Source organism: Octopus bimaculoides, chromosome 2, assembly GCF_001194135.2.
Source record: "Octopus bimaculoides isolate UCB-OBI-ISO-001 chromosome 2, ASM119413v2, whole genome shotgun sequence".
Lineage (NCBI taxonomy): Eukaryota > Metazoa > Mollusca > Cephalopoda > Octopoda > Octopodidae > Octopus > Octopus bimaculoides.
Window position 1 is genome coordinate 155,631,039 of NC_068982.1, and position 20,646 is coordinate 155,651,684.

The following is a 20,646-nucleotide window of genomic DNA, read 5'->3' on the forward strand; positions in this document are numbered from 1 at the left end:
ACTACACTCTCTGAGTGGTTGGCGTTAGGAAGGGCATCCAGCTGTAGAAACTCTGCCAAATTTAGATTGGAGCCTGGTGTTGCCATCCGGTTTCACCAGTCCTCAGTCAAGTCGTCCAACCCATGCTAGCATGGAAAGCGGACGTTAAACGATGATGATGATGATGATGATGACAGAAGGCAGCAAGCTGGCAGAAATGTTAGCATGCCGGGCAAAATGCTTAGTGGTATTTCACCTATCTTTACATTCTGGGTTCAAATTCCACCAAGGTCAACTTTGCCTTTCATCCTTTTGGGGTAGATAAATTAAGTACCAGTTGCATACTGGGGTTGATCTAATTGACTGGCTCCCTCCCCAAAAATTTCGGGCCTTGTGCCTAGTCTAGAAAAGAATGCTGTATGACAGAAAACATTAATACAACTCAATATTACTTATGAGGGATCAATGTTTTTTTAGCCAGGTTTTCCACCTCTTGTTTTCTATTTTATGGTGGCATTTCTCAATTATGTTTTCTCCAGGCAGCATTAGATGTCCTGCAAATGGTAGTGCGAGGAAGTAAGGCACCATTGAGTGATGCACTAGTCCAAGATTGTTTCCCTGCTTCGGTACAATGTATTTTACAAACAGAGGATAATTCCACTATGCAGGTAAGGAAATAATGGTTTAACATTATTCACATCTCTCTCTCTCTCTCTCTTTTTTTTTTTTTTACCTTGATATGATCACCGTCATTTTTATGCTCATTGTCATCCTAATGTCCAAATTTCCATAGTAGATAATGTAGTTTAGTCTTTTAGAAAGTTGCCTTATTAGATGGAACACAAGATGGTGATATATTGAAAAAATCTCTTGTATTACAATAGCTGCTGCTCTTCTGAACGAGGTAGCTACATACTTTACTTTTTGTGTCCACTCAACACATTAGTTTCTTCTCTCATCACTTCTCTGATTAAATACTCCACTCAATCCTTCTTGTCTTGAGCTGGAATTTTTTCTTAGTTCATGTTTAGTTTTGAAGATATTAATGAATGATCTAACAGAATATGAAGCGTAGTGTGAGAGGACATGCAGAAGTCATAGGCACTGCTCTGCCACCTCTGGCATTTTTCAAATGATTTAGTCAGGAAGAAGGAACTGATGAGATTATGATTGATTTTCATGTTTTTAGCTTGTATAAACCGACATTGGCCACAAAAAGTAACCAGGAAAGATTAGATAAGTGAATATTTAAAAAAAAAAACATTTGAAAAGACCCTGCTGAAACAAATACTGTTCAATATTATTATGGAGAATTGGGTATCACTGCTACGGTGCCAGGAGTTTAAATGCTTGTGTGACAAATAAACAGATAATACAAAATAATGAAAAGTACATTAAGGTGATGAGATGAGTTTTGAGATGTAAAGCTTATCTGACTGATGCTAATGGGAATTCCAGATTTTATATGAAGTAAAATATTTAGCCATTTCAAAGTTTTGAATATTTATGAGTATTTGTAAATATTTAGGCGTTAGGAAGGGTATCCAGCTGTAGAAACTCTGCCAGATTAGATTGGAGCCTGGTGCAGCCATCTGGTTCGCCAGTCCTCAGTCAAATCGTCCAACCCATGCTAGCATGGAAAGCAGACGTTAAACGATGATGATGACGATTTACTGCTTTATGAAGTAAAGATGATTCTCAAGTAGTAGCACTTCGATTATTTTTGTAGTTTTTCAAGTCTTAGCTTGAAACAAGACAGTTGTCAGTCAAAAGGTTTACTACAGAGATAATTCATTTTATTTGCAGAGTGGTGGAGAGTGTCTCCGAGCATTTGCGTCTGTTGGACTGGATCAACTCATGGTTTGGCAGGATGATCATGGTAAGATATCATTTCCTTCATCTCCATTGTCTGATCTCTATTGTCTTCATCATATCCTGTCAGCTACAAAAAACTTGCACTTGTGCTGAGCAAGATGACATACCACATATACCATGCTATTACCAATGACCTAAAGTTATCAACAGTCACTGTATGTCTACTCCATCAGTCGACCATAGTTTTGGAAGTATGTCCATGGTTCACCCTTCCATGGGTCTGATCTTAGTAACTTGGTTGACAGGCCAAGTTACCATCTATAGATATGCTATTAAAATTTAGCTGAAATAATACTAATCTAACACAAATATCTTCTTTCATGCAGCATTAAAGGTAATGGCTGTTACCTTTTTGTCTCTGATGAAACCTTAAAATATTTAAAGGTATTAAAAATATAAAATAAACAGTTTTCTCTAATCCTTTATTTCTTGTTAATCTTGTGTTGACATGTGCTTTTATTATAACTATTGGGTTGTCTGGAAAATTTGTGCTGATTTTCGAAAAGGTTGTACCTGACTCTAAAATTTGTGGTCTTGTGCCTATGTTAGAAATTGTTTTATATATGTTTATATATATATATTTCTTTGTTTCCCTCCTAATTTAGGTAAAAATGGTTTGTTCTACATCATCCAGGTGATAGCCAAATTACTTGACCCCAAGACTCCTGAGTTTACTGCAACATTTGTTGGCAAACTAGTCTCAGTGATTATCAGTAAAGTTGGTAGTCAGCTTGGAGAAGATCTCGACTTGATGCTTAGGTCTGTCTTGGGCAAAATGCAACGTTCAGAAACTTTATCTGTCATACAGGTAAATAATTTAAGACCAAATTTATATTTGTATTTATTCAATTTTTTTTGCCACACCCCTATTTTTGACGAGAAGGTAATATTGTTTGCAGCCATTCTTTTCTTGCCATGGTGTTGGACAAGTTTTTAACAGTTCAAAAACCTCTTAAATTTATTAAACATGGCAATTTGTCAGCCCCCACTTCAATTCTCAGCCTATTTCCCACCCCAACTTGCAGTTTTCAATCTTCTTTTGATAAATTCTTTAACCTTTACTCTGTTAAATGCAATGCATATTTGTTCACATTGCTTTGAATTAATCATGCAGTGTCTCCTAGCTTTGAGATTTTGACGGTGTGATTGTTTATTTTTAGAAGGCATGACAGGGTAAGTGTGAGAGGCTGGATCTCCTCTGTCTAAATGTAAAACAGGTAGAATGTTTTGGCTGGATATGGTTGGTTTAAATGCTAAAGGGTAAAAAATATACCTCTAATAGTGTGATATACATCAGCTATAAAACATGTCAATACTTCAGATGATAATCCTCATTTAATGTCCTTTTTGCATGTTGGCATTGATGGACATAATTCTCTAGCTTACCACCTCCTATCAAACCATTCCGACCATATCTGCTTTGGCATGGTTTCTATGGCTTGATGCCCTTCCTAATGCCAACCAATTTATAGTACATAGTGTACTGGATGCTTTTTACATGGCACCAGCATTGGTATGGTCACCAAGTAACTTGCAAAGGCTATTTAGCCGCTTTAAACTATATAAAGGGACGGAAACACAAGCGTCTTGCTGCAGAGGAGATACATAAATACCCCAGTCGGAGAGAGAGAGAAATATAGTGGGAGAAAGCCAGAACATACTTGTAAGGTACAGGTGGATGAATGTAAGTAGTAGTGAAGATTGAAGAGGGTGAGTATGGAGGGAGTTCACGAAAGTGCAAAGTGGGAGAGGGGAGAGAAGGAATACAGTAAGTGGTATATTAGGGATCAGAATAAAGCAAGAGAGATGACAAAGTAGCATTGGGCTGCTGAAGCAGTCAGAGATAGATGAGCTGCATGGTGTATGAAGAGAGGTTTGGTTCATTGGGGCGGGGTGTGTGAGTTAAACATGTGGGTGAAATACATAGTGCTTCCAGAACTTAGTTTTGCTGAGGTTGGGCAGTTCTTCCCAAGAACCTTGTATCACCAGACATCTTGGTCCTTTGTCATCTCTTCTATGTGGCTCAACATCTTGAAATCAGCCCTCACCACTTCATCCTGTGTCTTCCAGGGTCTCTCTCTTCCACAGGTTTCATCCACTCTAAGTGATTGGCTCTTTTTTTGATACAACTGTTTTCAATCTCAGCAAAAGAGATGTCAGATTAATTGCATAATATCTGTATATTTAACCTGCCAAAATAGACAAGTGTTAATCTGTGTAGACCTGTGACATCAAAATAATGTTCTTTTAGGTTGATGATCTCTGGTAAAATGTACTGAACATGGCCATGTCTGGGCATGGTGTTTAAAAGTTTGTTTCACGATCATGTGGTTCCTGGATCGATCCCACAATGTGTCACCTTGGAGATGTCTTCTATCATAGCCTTTGTTTGACCTAAGCTTAGTAAGTAAAATTGTTTTGAAAGAAATTGTGCAGAAACCTGTCAGGCTCTACCTATTCTTGTGTAGTAGACTTAATCCAATTTGTTCAATGACAACATAAACACCATGAACTGGCTCTTGCGTGTCTGTTTATCAGAGTCCACTTTGGGTGGTAAGTAGAACTCCAGTTTAAGAATAACTTGATATATCTAAATGTACTGCTTCCTATTACAGCAATTTGTGTTGTGATTTCTCTTTTTTTTTTTAATTATTATCAACTATGTCCTGTCCTTCAGTTCATTATATTACACAAGTTTGAAAAGATATTCTTTTACTTGTTTCAGTCATTTGACTGCAGGCATGCTGGAACACTGCCTTGAAGGATTTTAGTCAAATCGGCCCCAGGACTTTTTTTAAAGCCTAGGACTTATTCTATCAATCTCTTTTACTGAACTGTTAAGTTATGGGGACTAAACACATCAACACTGGCTGTCAAGCAGTGATGGCGGAACAGACACACACACACACATAGATATGTACATATATATATATACAATGGGCTCCTTTCAGGTTTCTGTCTACTAAATCCACTCACGAGACTGGGCAGTCCGAGGCTATAGTAGAAGACACCTGCTCAAGGTGTCCCATAGTGGAACTGAACCCGGAACCATGGGGTTGGAAAGCAAGCTTCTTACCACACAGCCGTCTACATCTATGGAGACTAGACTTTAAGAAGAAAAAAAATTTTTTAAGATTTTTGATGAAATATAAAATCTGAATATGTTTAGGAGATAAACCATGGGCATAAGTACTACAAACATATTTACTGTAAGCAAAATCTCAATATTTCTTGAAGAAAAGTGTTGTGTTATTTTTATTAAATTTTTGGATAGCTATTTAAAAGAAAGGAATGGGAATTGGGGATTATTTGCTAAAATAGATCACTATAAAAGATTAGGAACTAATGATCTATATTCATCTATTTGGTTATCTCTAGCTAGTAGACTTAACTATTTAATTGATATTGTCTATTATCATACTGTTTCTTAATTCAGAGTTTGGTGATGATTTTTGCACATCTCACTCACACACAAATGGAAGCCTTATTGGCATTTCTTTCCAATGTACCTGGACCAACAGGCAAACCAGCATTACATTTTGTTCTTACTGAATGGTGTTCACGCCAGCATCTCTTCTATGGTGCCTATGAAAATAAAGTCAGGTGAGTTCTTTAACAGTTGTTGTCTATCCCCAGGTCGGTTATGAACCAAGAAACCTATATTCAGACCTCTTTTGTTCAGGCATATGTATTGAGTGCTGTATTATCCAGTGTAGCCTATTTTAAAACCTGATTTGAAGAATTGGCTATTTTTAGTCCGTTCAGCCACTCCATTAGTTTTTTTTGTTTGTTCAATTTCACAGTTGCTTTTGCTCAGAAAGCAGTTTGTAAAACTAAAACTTAGGCATTTTGTATGACTAAAACTAATCTTCTGTAATGTAAACTAAGCCACTCAATTGGGAATAGTTTTCATGCATTTGTGTTATACTGCCCATCTTCCAGCACTACATTTGTTTCATGATGCTAGTATGTGTTACCAACTAAGGCAATCCTTTGTCATCTCCCCTGTGAGATGCAACATTTTCAAATCAGTCTTCACCACTTCTCCGGTCTTCTTTAATCTAACCATAGTGCATCAGCAGAGATAAATGTCAGTGTCATGCAAGTCAAGACTGGTCTAAGCTTTATTATCATGTATAGTGTGTGTGTGTTCATTTATTTGAAACTGAAGCTCAATTTCATTAATACTACATGTACTTTTGATACATACATATTAATATTTGTTCTTTGTTTTACAGTATTGTTGCTCTAACCAAACTTCTACAGCATGCTGTTAATACCAATGATACACGTTTTAATGAAATTGAAGTTACTGGAGATGAGATTATTGATGACAGCGGTATTCGAACACGATCCCAAAGAAATAAAAGTAAGTGGATTTTTTTGCATATAATGGTTTTTATTTTAGTGTAATGTTTAATAAAATAATTTTCATTTTCTCTAAACCTCCTTTTAATTTTGGTTACCTTTTTAGTTTTTATTATTAAATGTAACTAACTTTGTGATAAAGCAGTTGACTTTGTAATTGTGTAGCTTCTGGTTCAACTCCACATTGTAATACCTTGGGTTAAATATTTTGTGAATTTTATGTTACTTTGTTCAGCACAACTATTTGCTGTATAGATTCTTTTTATGCAGTTCAGTCTGTTGGAAGCATTCAACTTAGGTTCTTGTCTTGATGTTAACTTCTTCCCGCCTGTCCCATACAGCCTCAAAAAATGGTTGTTGGACTTGAAAATGCTCCTGGTTGAGCCATAAAAAATTAAAATACACAGCTTCAGGTTGACTTGTGGTGAAAGTCATTTACATGTTTCTCTAATATTTTGTGATATTTAAATCCATAAGAGTTCATTTTATAAATGGATGAAAATCAGATGAACTTATTCTGATAATCATTTTATTGGTCTCTACTAATTGTATGGCTGAGTGCTGTGGTTGATATAATGGACTAAAACATTGACGGCTGTGCTCCAGCATAGCCCCAATCCAGTAACTGAAAACAATGAATGATTAAAAGGATATTGAATGTAAGATTGTAGTCATGAGGTTTCTTGGTAAAGTCTGTTAGGTGGTAACTCAAGCCTTATCATTTCCACCTTATTCTAGTTGTAGCAAATGTGCTTCCAAAGATACCATAGATGTTAGGTAGATTAAATATACAAGTTTGGTTGTGTGTTTAAGAAGCATTTTTAATAGGTAAGAGTAAGAATATTAATTCAATTCATTAGAAAGGAAAATTAAAAAGATCTAGACCTTAGTACAAAATGCAGATTCTAACAGGAAAAGTGGTCCAGCCATTTGTAAATATTAACAAAAGGCAAGCTAGATTATTTGGAGGTATGTTGTTCACAATTGAAGAGACTATTAAAAACGTTATAATTAAAGTGCTTTGGTATATTGATTGTAGTAATCTAGACATAATTTAAAGACAAGCAGATTAAATGAAATGATTCGAATTAATGATAGATCAGAATGCCTTAGAAAGTTAATTTCAAGTCATTTTGCAGATTTGTTTAATCCTTACCAACATAAATGAACAAAATTGATAATTATATTTAAATAGGAAATAAAAGCCCAGAGTCTGAGGGAACTAGTGATAAATTGCAAATTAGAATGAATTTATGTCTCATAAAGATGAGAATAGGGATGTTTTGCAAACCACATTTAAAGCTAGTCATTAAAGGAGTAGTTTTCCTTTTTATATGTAACTTAGGAATGTTTAATGTGTATATTGTCTTAAAATAGTTTAGATTTTGTAATATTTTAGTATTTTTTATTTTCATATAATATATTGAATTATAATTTTTTCAATGTATTCTGGTCAGATTAATTAATAAAATATCTTGGCTTTGTTATTCTTAGCTCCAACTCAGTGGACACGGGTACCAGTTTTAGTTAAAATTTACAAACTGATTGTGAATGAACTTTCAAATCAAATGGAAACTAACATGGCAAGCAATATTCCTGATGAAGATGAATTAATTGATGTAAGTATTTTTTTTCTTTCTTTTGTTGACTAGACCCATATAGTTTAAGGTTCAATCCTATTGTGTGGCGTTTGGGGCAGGTTTTTTTTTAATTTTTTAAAAAATTTATATATATATAGGAAGGGCATCCAGCTGTAGAAACTCTGCCAAATCAGACTGGAGCCTGGTGTTGCCATCCGGTTTCACCAGTCCTCAGTCAAATCGTCCAACCCATGCTAGCATGGAAAGCGGACGTTAAACGATGATGATGATACTATATTCCTTGGATAACCAAAGCCTTGTGGAGTGAATTTTGTATACAGAAACTGAAAGCACACTTGCATGCATACATACATACACTCATACACTTGTTCTTTCATTTTTGTCTGTTTTCCTATGTTGAATGGCTAGTTCATGAGAAGACATTACAATGGTGAAATTTGAAATTTGGCCAACCCATGCCAACCAGTGTGTAACAATGATACTAAAATTGTCTTTTTCCCCCTTTTTTTGTAAGAGTATAATTTATTATAATTCCAACATCTTGAATGGTATTTCATCAAACTTGGAAGAATGAAGGGCAGAGTTGAATTGCTGTTTGATTCTCTTTACTTTCTGTATTCAGATCCAACCAGGTTTATAGGAAGTGTGTTTGAAACTAGTAAAAGAAATAAGAGAATCAGGTGCAACTAAAAGATTGCTAGACATTTTGTTCTCCATTCTGCTGTTCATTGACCTGATGATGGTGCTGAATATTGTTGAACATACCGTAATTAAAAATATGTATTTTAAGAACTTCTAGTGTTATATCTCTATACTTTAGTGAAGGATATGATTGGCTAGATTCTTTTAACTTAATTTAACCCTTTAGCAGTCAAATGTAATGCTTATATATTCACATTGTTTTGAATTGACTATGAATTATCTTGTAGCTTTGAAATTTTGATTATGTGATTATCTTTGGAATGACATTGTAGGATGTGTGTATGAGGCTGGAACTGATCTGTTTGAACATAAGAGCCAGATAGAATATTTTGGCCTGATTTGGCCGTCTTAAATGCTAAAGGGTTAAACCTGGAAACCGATGAATGGCTTCTGAGAGCCATATAAGCAACGTACAGGGTTGCTGTCAAAATGATGGGAATTAGAAATTAGCTCAGCAGCAAATTTAGTGTACAGGTGGCAGTTCACTTGGGCTAGTCATTGTTCTTCTGGCCATAACAGAAGAATTTTAAGCCTAGTTTCCTTTGGGAACTATTGTATGCTGATAACCTTGTTCTTGTAAGCAGAATCTGTAATAGAATGAGAACAGAAATGTAGTTGTAAAAGCAAAACCTGGAATTGGAGGTCCTTACTGAAGTTCTAGAAAGCAGGAAAATGGACAGGATTCTACTCTCTTCATCTTCAGGAAAACAATCCTGCTTGATAAATAGAAATGATATAGATAGAAATTCCATACTGGTCTATCCAGTGCAAGCCATGGACACCAGAAGTGCAGTGGAATCACCAAGTTAACAAAGCAAATAGGCTGTTTATTGTTCCTGTGCATCTACCACACCAAGACCATACAGGATGTATAAGATTTTTTCAAATGCTCAGGAGACTTCCTAGAGTAGTAAATAGTTTGTGCCGGTGGCACGTAAAAGCACCCACTACACTCTGAGTGGTTGGCGTTAGGAAGGGCATCCAGCTGTAGAAACTCTGCCAGATCAGATTGGAGCCTGGTGCAGCCTTCTGGTTTGCTAGTCCTCAGTCAAATCGTCCAACCCATGCTAGTATGGAAAGTGGATGTTAAACGATGATGAAGTGAGTGAGTTAGTAGTAGGGGAGAAATCTTTGAAAGTATAGTTACTAGAGTAAGATTAGAATGGAGAAAGTTCAGAGAGTTATTACAAATGTAATATAGCAATTTATTTGGTTGTGGAATTTTTGAACTGTGTAACTGATAATAGAATTAGTCAGATTGTCAATCAAAATGAAAATACCATGTTTTGTCCTTTTTATCGATTCTTCTCACCCTCCTCTCAATTTTTTTTTTTTTTAACAGGAGGATGAGTTTGAAGAAGGTGATGATGATGAAGATGAAGTATCTGATGGTACAACGTTGAGTAGTATATTAGAGGATTATGGAGGTGATGGTTTAAATGGTAAGTGTATTACTTGTATGGGGGTGGGGAACTATTTTTAGGTTCAAAATAATGAGAGAGCCATTGCATAATTGCTTAACATATTAAGAATAGTGGCTAATTCTTGCTCTTATTACACTAGTCTTTAATAAGAATGAACATGGTGGATAATATTATTTAAGATAAACTGAATTTAAAAAAACAGGGTTATCACTGCAAGTTTTTAGTTTAATTATATGAAAATACAAAAGATTGTAGAATCAGTGTCTCTATGAATAACTGCCTTCTCTCTTTTCTCTCAATATTTGTCTTTCTGTTAGCTTCCATTCTTTAGAAAGAAGTGTGTATGACAGAATTTAATAGTCTCTAAAAAAAAAAGATACCTCAGGGTATTTGATTATCTCCCTTCGCGTTTTTCAAATTCAACTTAGATCAGCTTAAATCTTTCATCCTTCAAGGTCAGTGAAAATAAGCACAAGGACTAACGTTGGTATAATTAACTATAACTTTAAAAGCAATGTCCTAACATGGTGTCAGTTCGATGCCTGAAACCAGTAAAGAAAAAAATATATAAAGAAAAGCTGAGAGTGGGTTGTTTCAATAAGAACCTCTTAAAAAGTTGTGTGGGATCATAGTATTGCTCTGTCATGTTTGGCATGTTTCTAACAGACATACAGAAACAGACTGGACAGTGGGCAGAGTAAGACCTGCCCAGACTATTGCATGTCATAATGTGCAGTATGGTTTTCAACTTGGCCAAACTGTAGAAAATATGGAGTTGTGAGATTGAACCTAGTTGTTCAATTCAGAGCTGACCTGGAATTAAAACAACCTAGAGTATTTAGTTTCGCCTCTGACCTGATTTTAAATACTACCAACCAAATATTAGTTCCAGGGCCCTTTACATAAAAATATGTCCAACCCTTGTCAGCATGGAAGGTTGGCGTTGAATGATGATGAAATATGTGGCCTTATGCCAAAATAAAATTAATATTGTCTTTCTTGGTGTTGATTTAATCAACTATATGCTTCCTTCAGATTTGTTGTGCCAATGATAGATAGAAACCAGTATTTTTTCCTGGCAAATGTAGAGTACAATCATGTTCTTGCTAAATCAAGTTTGTGACCTGCAGTCAATTAAGCTACTGATAATCCCCCCTTGAGGAGAGTCAGGAGAGGGCATAAATATTACTAATTTCTTTTATGAGAAAAAAACTCACTCTTGTGAGAACTTCATGCACCATTGCAGATAGTCAGTTGGATGATCTTTTTTTGTTGCTAGGGGTGTCTATCTGTGGGTGATCATCTTGATTTTGGATGTTAGGGAACAGTTTATTATATTGACTAACTCCTGTTGTATGAAAGGCAAAGTTGACCTCAGGAAGACTTACTTTGAGCATAAAAGGCTGTACCTCAAAGCATTTCAGCTGATGTACTGATCTTGTGACATCTAACCACCTTTTTCTGTTTTTAATTACCTGTTTTTATTTTATTTTTTTCTTCAGTTCTAAAATCTGGGCTGGATGAAGACGAAGATCCTGATGCACTGGCTGACCCAGTTTATCATATTGATCTGCAGGTAATGACTTTCACTTATTCTATTATTTCTTAGGAATACCTAGTTTCTTTTAAATTTTAGTCGTTTCTTAAAATTTCTGTTTTCTATGTCTAATATTCTAGGTACTCTTGATATTTGACATTGTTGAAAATTCCATATTACCAATGCATTTAAAAAAAAAAATTTTTTTTTTTTTATATATAATACCATTTTCTTTCTCTTCCCAGGCATACTTATCAGAATTCTTGCAGTCTTTGTCACAGCAAGCATTTTACAACATGTTTAGCAGCCATCATACCCCAGCTGAGCGACAAGTGTTACAAGCCATTGGTATCCAGTGTTAATTAATCACCTTATTACACATATTTTATCCTCTTAGCCTTTCTTTTTTCCATACCACAAACTCCAACTAATACAACACTGATTCCTCTCTATTGCCAAATACCTGCCAATTGACTTGCAAACAAAGAAAAGAAAGGAAACAATCAAGGCTATGATGTAATTAGGTGCTGTCGTTTTAATTTCCTTGCTGCATCTACCTTTTAAAACCACGTATCTTGGTCAATGCCATCCAAGCGAATTGTTACATTCACTCTCTTCCCAACTTAATTTTATATATCATAAAACATTTTCTTTTTAAGATATTTAATAAAGGCTTGTAAATAATAAATAATAAAAATAAACAGTTCCAAATTTCTTTTTTAGAATGATTTTTGTTTAAATTTGGTTTTATCTTCATATTGTTCCTCTAGTTAATTCAAGCACTGTTTATAGATCTATGTCCTTTCTAGTCAAGCAAACATGTGATCAGAGATGTTCCAGCTATGAGCAATCTCCACTCCATCTCACCTAACATTATTTATTTCTTACTTTATTGTATTTAACTTCAGGTCAGTCCCAATCCTGTAAACTTATGTCAAAGACATTTTAAATGTTACCATCCCAGTGTTTATTTATAGTTTATGTAGCACTACATTAGCTGTATGCCTTTCTCTGTTGTTGTTTATTCCTAGATCAACTCTTTGATCAGTTACTTTCCAACTGTGGAGATTCAAATTTTTTTCCCTATAGACATAGTGTATCTAGGCACCCAGATATCTTCCATGGGGACATGGAATTGGTTCCTGGAATGAAGAGAGTACAAGGCTGATGGAGTTCTGTGACACAAATGACCTAATGATCTGCAATACTAACTTCAGAAAGCTGGCCAGCCACTTGATAACCCATAAATCTGGTGACCATGCTAGCCAGATTGACTACATTCTCACCAAAAAGCAGGATTCATGGCTACTCATAAATGCTAAGGCCTTTCCTGGAGAAGAATGTACTCCACAACATAGGTTATTCATTGGGGACTTCAGGCTACTGGCTTGTAAGATTCCAAGAAGCAAGTCAGTTTGGAACAGAAGGGCATGAAAGCTTTAGGATCCTTTCATTAGTCAGAGATTTAGAGACATCCTGAATGAAGCATATGATGAGGAGGTGAAGTTACAGACTTGTAGCATATAGGATAAATGGAAGTTCTTATGGGACAACTTGCTAGGTGCTGCGGACCAAATTTGTGACTGGTGCAAAGAAACAGGCTTGGAAGCAGGTGTACTTAGCCAGATGTGAAACAGAAAGGGAGAAATTTGCCAATGTCTTACAGTGTGAGGACCAGAGACTTGAAGTGTTTTGTCTTGCAAGACTGTGCCAGGGAAAATTGTGACATGGGAGAGAAATGTGTTTGCATGAATGATGGTTCACTTGCAGTTTGTGACTCTGCAAAAAATGAGGCTTGGAAGTGTCACTATGAAAGGCCACTAAATGTAGAGAATGCATGGGAGAAGGAGTCTGCCTAAAGTGGATCCAACATAGGGACCAGCAATCTGAAGAGACAGTTGCATGGTAGATAAAGCCAAGAAGGATATGATCAGGAAAGCCCCTGACCCACCACCAGTCACTACTGAGATGCTTAAAAAACCTGGGTGAGATACAGTTTGGTTTCATGCCAAGGAGAAGCACTACTGATGTTCTATTTCTGGTATGACAGACTGTATGATGCCTGTGTGCGAACAGTGATGCTACATGGCAGTGAAACCGGCTGTGATCACTGAGGATATGCGAAGGCTTAAAGAGAGCTAGTATGCTTCATTGGATGTGCAATGTTAGTGTGCATATAAGACTGTGTAAGCACTTAAGAGAAAAGCTGGTCATAAGAGGCATCAGATGTGGTGTGCAAGAGAGATGATTGCATTGGTATGGTCATGTCAAGCGTATGGTTGAGGACAGCTGTGTAAAGAAGTACCAATCTCTGTGGGAGGGGTAGACCTTGGAAGACATGGGACAAAGTAGTGATGCATGATCTTTGATTGTTGGGCCTCATCGAGGTGATAAGTGACCGAGAGCTCTGACGATATGATGTGCATGAGAAGACTCCTCAGACCAAGTGAAATTGTAGTGATTGTGCCAGTGTTATGTAAATGGCACCCATGCATCATAGTCATTGATGCTACCATGTAAATGGCACTTGTGAATCCTCGTGGTCGATGTCGGTGCCACATAAATAGCACTTGTGAGTTGCTGGTGCCATGTAAATAGCAGCTATACATTGTGGTCATTGCTGGTTCCATGGTACATAAAAGCACCCATTACACACCATTGCTGGTGCCGGCAGCACATAAAAGCTCCCATTACACTCTTAGAGTGGTTGGTGTTAGGAAGGGCAACCAGCTGTACAAATCAGCCTGGATCCTGGACTGGAATCCTCTTCAGAAATTTGAACTTGAATCAGCCTTCTCAAAGCTTCCATGTCTTCTTATGCTGCTGCACCTGTACCTCCATTTTTTCCTTCTGAAGTTGAAGTTGTTATGTGAGCAACTTTATCAGGTCACCGCCTTGTTCCACCATTGTTGTCAGGTAAAAATAGCTTACAGTAAAACTCCAACTATATTAGATAAAATAAAGTATTATATTCTGTAAAACTCTTGACAGAACAATAATTTAACTGATACTAGAAATACAGGAAGACAGAAACTTATGTGCAAAACTGGTCGTTTACCTTTCAAATAATTGTATCATCAATGTCAAGGTAAAAAGCCCACTCAGCAAGGATAGTCTTTCTTATCCTACTGGCGATGCCAATTTGTTGTGCTTCTCTTGTTCACTTGCAAAGAAGAACACAGTGATACTCCAGACAGGTTTATTATCTGTCTCTCAAACAATGTATAACAAGAAAAGACAGACAAAGGGAGAAATGCCCCTCTACCCGCTCTACTTATACAACAGTAAGCTATTTGAACATTCGAGAGAGTTCTGCAACTTTCTATTCGATTCTATTGGACAGATTTAGATGCTAACAATCTCCACAACATGTATATACACACACAAGAGGTACAGTGGAATAATAGGAAGATTATAAGAGAAAGTAGTGTTTGTATGTGGCATTCTTCATCCTCCAAGAGGGTCCTAAACCTTATGTTGATGCCTGCCAAAAGTGCATTGACCAAGGGGCTGCAGTAGACGAGTCCCTTGGATTTCAAGTCCTTGAGCCTAAAGATCATCACAGTGACTTGAGTCAATGGAAGTTAATTCAAGCAAACTCGAATTAACAGAAGTTAAATGTTACAGAAATTAATTAGTCTGATAATGATTGCCAGAGTTAACTTTGTTGATCCATGTCTTCACTGGTTTGTCACTTCCTCAAGTTTTATCCACTTTAAGTGCTCTACACGTCTATCTATAAAGGTCTCATGTTGAATGACTTGTCAGTCTTATTTTGTCAAGTATTTAAACTTATACAGAAATCCTAACAAAAAAAGAAAATCAGTCATTTGTGTAGCTAATCATTATGGTATCAGCAGTTACGAGATTTCCTAATACCCTACACGGATAAAGAGTTCTCGGTACCTTATGTTGCCTCCATCCATTCTAAGTAAGCTGAGAGAGTCAAACACACCTAACTCTATCACTTGGAACGTAGAGCATAATCCTGTAAACCAAATTCTAAAGTCTTCTTCCTTTGTATTTCTGCGAAAAGTGCAATCCTATTTAGCACCTACAATATCCTCGACCTAAAAACAGCTCATCTCACATTTCTGGCACAATAACTCCATTCTCTTGAAAACGAGACCCCCACCACACACACAAATTTCCGTCTACTTGAACCGACCTTTATTATTATTATATGTAGAATGATTCACTCCTCACCAAGTTCTTTATACTTTTATTTATGTAGTTGTAACTGTTCTAACTCTCAGCTGCTGCAAATACCTTTATACGTTTAAACAATTGGTGTCTGTACATCCCCATATTTCTATCTCTGAATGGATATATATATATATATATATATAGTCCTCATTAGGGATTATATAATCCAGGGTATTCCACTGGTTTAATACGTATCATATAATGGTGAAGTCATTGGTATATGTTTAGGATTACTGAAATTTTTAATGTTGAAGGAAAAATAAGGAGCAGAAAATGAAGAATAAATGGATGTAATTACTGATTTATTTTGCATGTTGTAGAAAAATGATGCTTTTTTTTTTAAAAAAAAACATTACAAATAAATAAATTAATTAATTAAATATTGATTTATTTATAATGTTTTTTTAAAAAAAAACACCATCTTTCTACAATATGCAAATAAATCAGTAATTACATTCATTTTTTTATCTTTCTATTAGGTGAAATATGTATGAATCATAGAAAATATATATATATATATAGATAATTGCATAGCATATAAAATACAGAATACATGTATATTTTCGATATGTATATATCATAATTTTCATATGACTAATATCTCTGTGTGAGTACGTGTGTTTTAAAATATATGCATATGTACATATATATAGAGTATATGTATATATATATATATAATATACATATGTGTGTGTGTATGTATTTATGTATGTGTGTATATGTATATGTATCTCTCTTCCTTTCTCTCCCTCCCCCTCTCTCTCTATATATCTATATATATATATATGTGTGTATGGTCATTTGTTTTCCATGCTAGTATGGTTTAGACATTTGTGGAGCATAAACGTGTAATATATGTGTGTGTGTGTATATATATATATTGGAGCCTGGTGTAGCCATCTGGTTTCACCAGTCCTCAGTCAAATCGTCCAACCCATGCTAGCATGGAAAGCGGACGTTAAATGATGACGACGACGATACACTCACATATGTATGCCTATGTGCATACTTGATATTTTCTTTTTGCACATGTAATTTTAGCTCCCCTGTAATGTTATTTGGAACCACCTTTTCTCCCTCACACACTCCCACACAACTACATCAACATCAACCTATTCAGCGATCCCTTCCCATGCCACACATCCTCTCACAATAAAGGCATTCAAGCACCACTTAATGACCCCTATTTCACCTTCAAATAAAAAGTACTTCATTCTTTCTTCCTATTAATTATTAACCTTAAAATGGTGTTATTAATATTAGTGCTACGTTTAAGATGGTGAGCTGGCAGAATTGTTAGCATGCTAGGTGAAATGGCTAGTAGAATTTTGTTTGGGACTGAACCCAGAACTATAGGTTCGGGAAACAAACTTCTACACAGCCATGCCTATGGCTAAGAAGTTTCCTGACCAAAGCCTTGTGAGTGAATTTGATAGACGGAAACTGAAAGAAGCCCTTTGTGTATATTTGTGTGTGTGCATGACTTTGTGTATGTGTTTGTCCACCCCAAACTGCTTGAGAACCAGTGTTGGTGTGTTTATCCCCTGTAATGTAGCAGTTCAGCAAAAGAAACTGATAGAACCCAACTTTACAAAAACATAATAAGTATTGGGGTCAATTCATTTGACTAAAATTCTTCAAGGCAACACCCCAGCATGGCCACAGACTAATGACTGAAGCAAGAATAATAAAAAGATAGAAAGATAAAAAGATAGTTTCAATCATTGGACTGTGACATGCTGGAGCACTATTTTGAAGGCTTTTCCTTCATTATATTGATTTGAGTACTTTATCTGGCATTTGTTTTATTGACCTTGGTGCTGAGTGGAAGGGTAGATAAGCAAAATGGGGAGAAATTAGATGTGTGTGAGTGTGTGCATGCGCACACAAACACAGTCTCTGTTAAGTGGTTGGTGTTGTAAAGGGTATATAGTCAGAAATCAAACCAAAAATGACAATTATGAGCAATATATGATTGTCCAATGCATCTAAGAATAATTCCAAATAAGAACGGACTCAGATTGTAATGACCCGTCCAATCGAAAGGGGACATAAAATTATATATATATATATATATATACATATATATATATATATATAATGTACTATACCATGAAAGAGATTTAAAAAAAAAAAGCATGATATATGGTTTGTGTCTGAAGAATATTTTTAATTATTTCTAAACATATGAAACTATTAGTAGCACTTAAAGACATGTATTGTGCCTTTTAAATAAATAATATATATATGTCTGTCTGTATATATGCCAATAGAATAAATATATGGCTTACATAAAAGTACTGGGTAGTGATTTGTTCAACTAAAACCCTTCAAGGTGATGCCTCAGCATAGCTACAGTCCAATGACAGAGAGAGAGAGAGAGAGAGATAGATGGAGAGAGAGAGAGATAGAGAGAGAGAGAGATAGATGGAGATAGAGAGAGAGAGAGAGACACAGACTCTGATTTGAAATTGTTTATTGTGCAAGTAAGCTGTAAAAATTGTATCTTTACTAAAACTTTAAATAGATTATTTCACAATATCTCTTTGAATATATTAATGATTTATTATAAAAAGAATAAGTTACTGAGTCTAAAACTATAAAGTCTTCTCTTTTGCACTCACACATTGTGGTTATATATATAGCAGACACAATGCATTGAAAAAGGACAAACATATAACTATTTACAATTATAATCACAAACTCAAGGCACGGAACTCTTTCATGCTGGTGAAGCTTTTATGAAAGCTATAAATTTCTTAATGAGATTCTAGCCAGGTACAATATTAGATTTAGTGAAACTATTAACCTTTCAATTACTGTAAACCCAATGGTGAAAGTAAATAGGCCAGTGTTGCATGCGTAACATCACTTTGATTATATGTGATTTTATTGATTTGTTTGAGAGTTTAGAATATTGATTTCTAACATAGACAAACAGCCGCAAATTGTAGGGGAAGAGTTTCTTTCGATTGACTTGATTAATACTTTATCGATCCCAGAAGGATGAGATGTAATGTCAGCCACTACAGGACTTGAACATAAAGACCACAAGATATTTGCCTTACACTACTGGTTTCTGCAAGTCCACCACCCTTTGAATATTGTAATTTACTTGTAATATTCTCATTCTTGGTCCAGGGCTTTTTTTTTTTTTTTTTTTTTCAATATTAGAAAATATTTCAGATTTAAACAGATGGTGACCATTTGCATTAATGTATGCTGACCGTTAATAAATGTGATTCTGTAAGTGGCTGTGTGTGTGTATGTGTATATATATTGTGAGTGTGTGTGTATGTATATACATATATATAGCTCTTGTGGTGGGAGGGACTGTCTAACACAGCTCCTCCACCACTTTGATGACATCTTAAATGCACTGAGGGCTCCAACGCAGATGTCATATACCTTGATTTCAGCAAGGCCTTTGACAAAGTCAACCACAATATTGTGTTAAGAAAACTATCCAATGCTGGAGTCGGTGGAAAGCTACTTCAATGGATTAGGCATTTCCTAACAAAGAGGACCCAGCATGTTGTGGTTGATGGCAACCACGCAAAACCAGCAAAAGTCATCAGTGGAGTCCCGTAGGGTGCTGTGCTGGGTCCACTTTTTTTTTATTGTCTGTATCAATGACATTGCAGATTCCATTGAACATAGCACCATTAAAATATTTGCAGATGACTCTAAGCTCCAGAAAGTCATTAAGGGAGCATATGATCAAACGATGCTTTAATTGGACCTATGCCCAGTGGGCACAAATGAACAATATGCAGTTAAACGAAGAAAAATTTGAGCTCATCCACTTTGGAAAAGAGGGCACACTCAAACAACCATATACATTACCGTTGGGAGACCTACTTGAACCGTCAGATAATATCAGAGACTTAGGTGTAACTGTCGACAGTAGCCTTAGCTGGAGTGTGCACATCAACGAAAAAGTCAATGTTGCCCACAAAATGTGCTCATGGATCCTCAGAACTTTTCAATGTAGGGGTCATGAAACCATCATCCTTCTCTTCTCCACATTCGCTAGGCCCCACCTTGAATACTGCTGCCCACTGTGGTCCCCCTACAAAAACAAAACATAATGAGGATAAAAGTGCCACAAAGATCGATCACAAAAAAAATAAATGGCATGATGGGACTTGATTATTGGGCTCGACTTAAACAGCTGAAGCTCTATTCTCTGCAACGTCGCCATGAGCGATAAATTATTTGCACCATGTGGAAAATATTCCACCACTATTATCCAAATGATATCGGTATTATGTTTACAATTCACCCAAGACTAGGCCCCCATGGAATGTGTCCCCTACAAAGGTCAAGATCACATCACATAGGAACACTGCGACACAATTTCTTCACTACAAATGGTCCTGCACTTTTCAATGTTATCCTGAAAGAGATTAAAGTAGAAAAAGACCCCACAACTTTCAAACGGTACCTGGACAAATTCCTCCAGGAAATACTGGATAAACCACCTACACCTGGATATGTCTCAACTAACAACAACTCACTGCTTGAGTGGTCCATGGTGTCCCGAAATAATTAACTAAAAGACTTTTCCAGGTGGTGCTATTGAGTTAATCATGGCCTGGGCTGTTAATGGCCGAAACTAATGTAAGTTATCTTCTAGGTTATAACTTACATTAGAGAGAGAGAGAGAAGGAAAAGAGGGAGAGAGAGAGAGAGACATATACATCATCATCATCATGTAATGTCTGTTTTCCATGCTGGCATGAGTTAGATGGTTTAACAGGAACTGGCAAGCCAGAGAGCTTAGGAAGAGCATTCACTTTATGGCTGAATGCTCTTCCTAATGCTAACCACTTTATTGAGTATATTGAATGTTCTTTATGTGACGCCAGCATGGGTGCTTTTTATGTAGTGCCAGCAGCACAGGTGCCTTTTATGTGGTGCCAGCACAAATTTTTTTCCACTTGGCACCAGC

At 36.0% G+C, this 20,646-nt stretch overlaps 1 protein-coding gene across 1 annotated transcript in view; it reads left to right on the top strand.

Moving 5' to 3' along the window:
* The window catches only part of LOC106877043 (importin-9), a 44,016-nt gene extending 31,819 nt beyond the window's left edge, over positions 1-12,197 (top strand). The window contains exons 16-24 of the mRNA XM_052965898.1: positions 457-647; positions 1,786-1,858; positions 2,460-2,662; positions 5,291-5,457; positions 6,093-6,223; positions 7,717-7,841; positions 9,868-9,967; positions 11,452-11,525; positions 11,732-12,197. Coding sequence (XP_052821858.1) covers positions 457-647; positions 1,786-1,858; positions 2,460-2,662; positions 5,291-5,457; positions 6,093-6,223; positions 7,717-7,841; positions 9,868-9,967; positions 11,452-11,525; positions 11,732-11,848 — 1,181 coding nt within the window. The 3' untranslated portion in view covers positions 11,849-12,197. The remainder of the gene's footprint in view (positions 1-456; positions 648-1,785; positions 1,859-2,459; positions 2,663-5,290; positions 5,458-6,092; positions 6,224-7,716; positions 7,842-9,867; positions 9,968-11,451; positions 11,526-11,731) is intronic.
* The last annotated feature ends 8,449 nt before the right edge of the window (positions 12,198-20,646 follow it).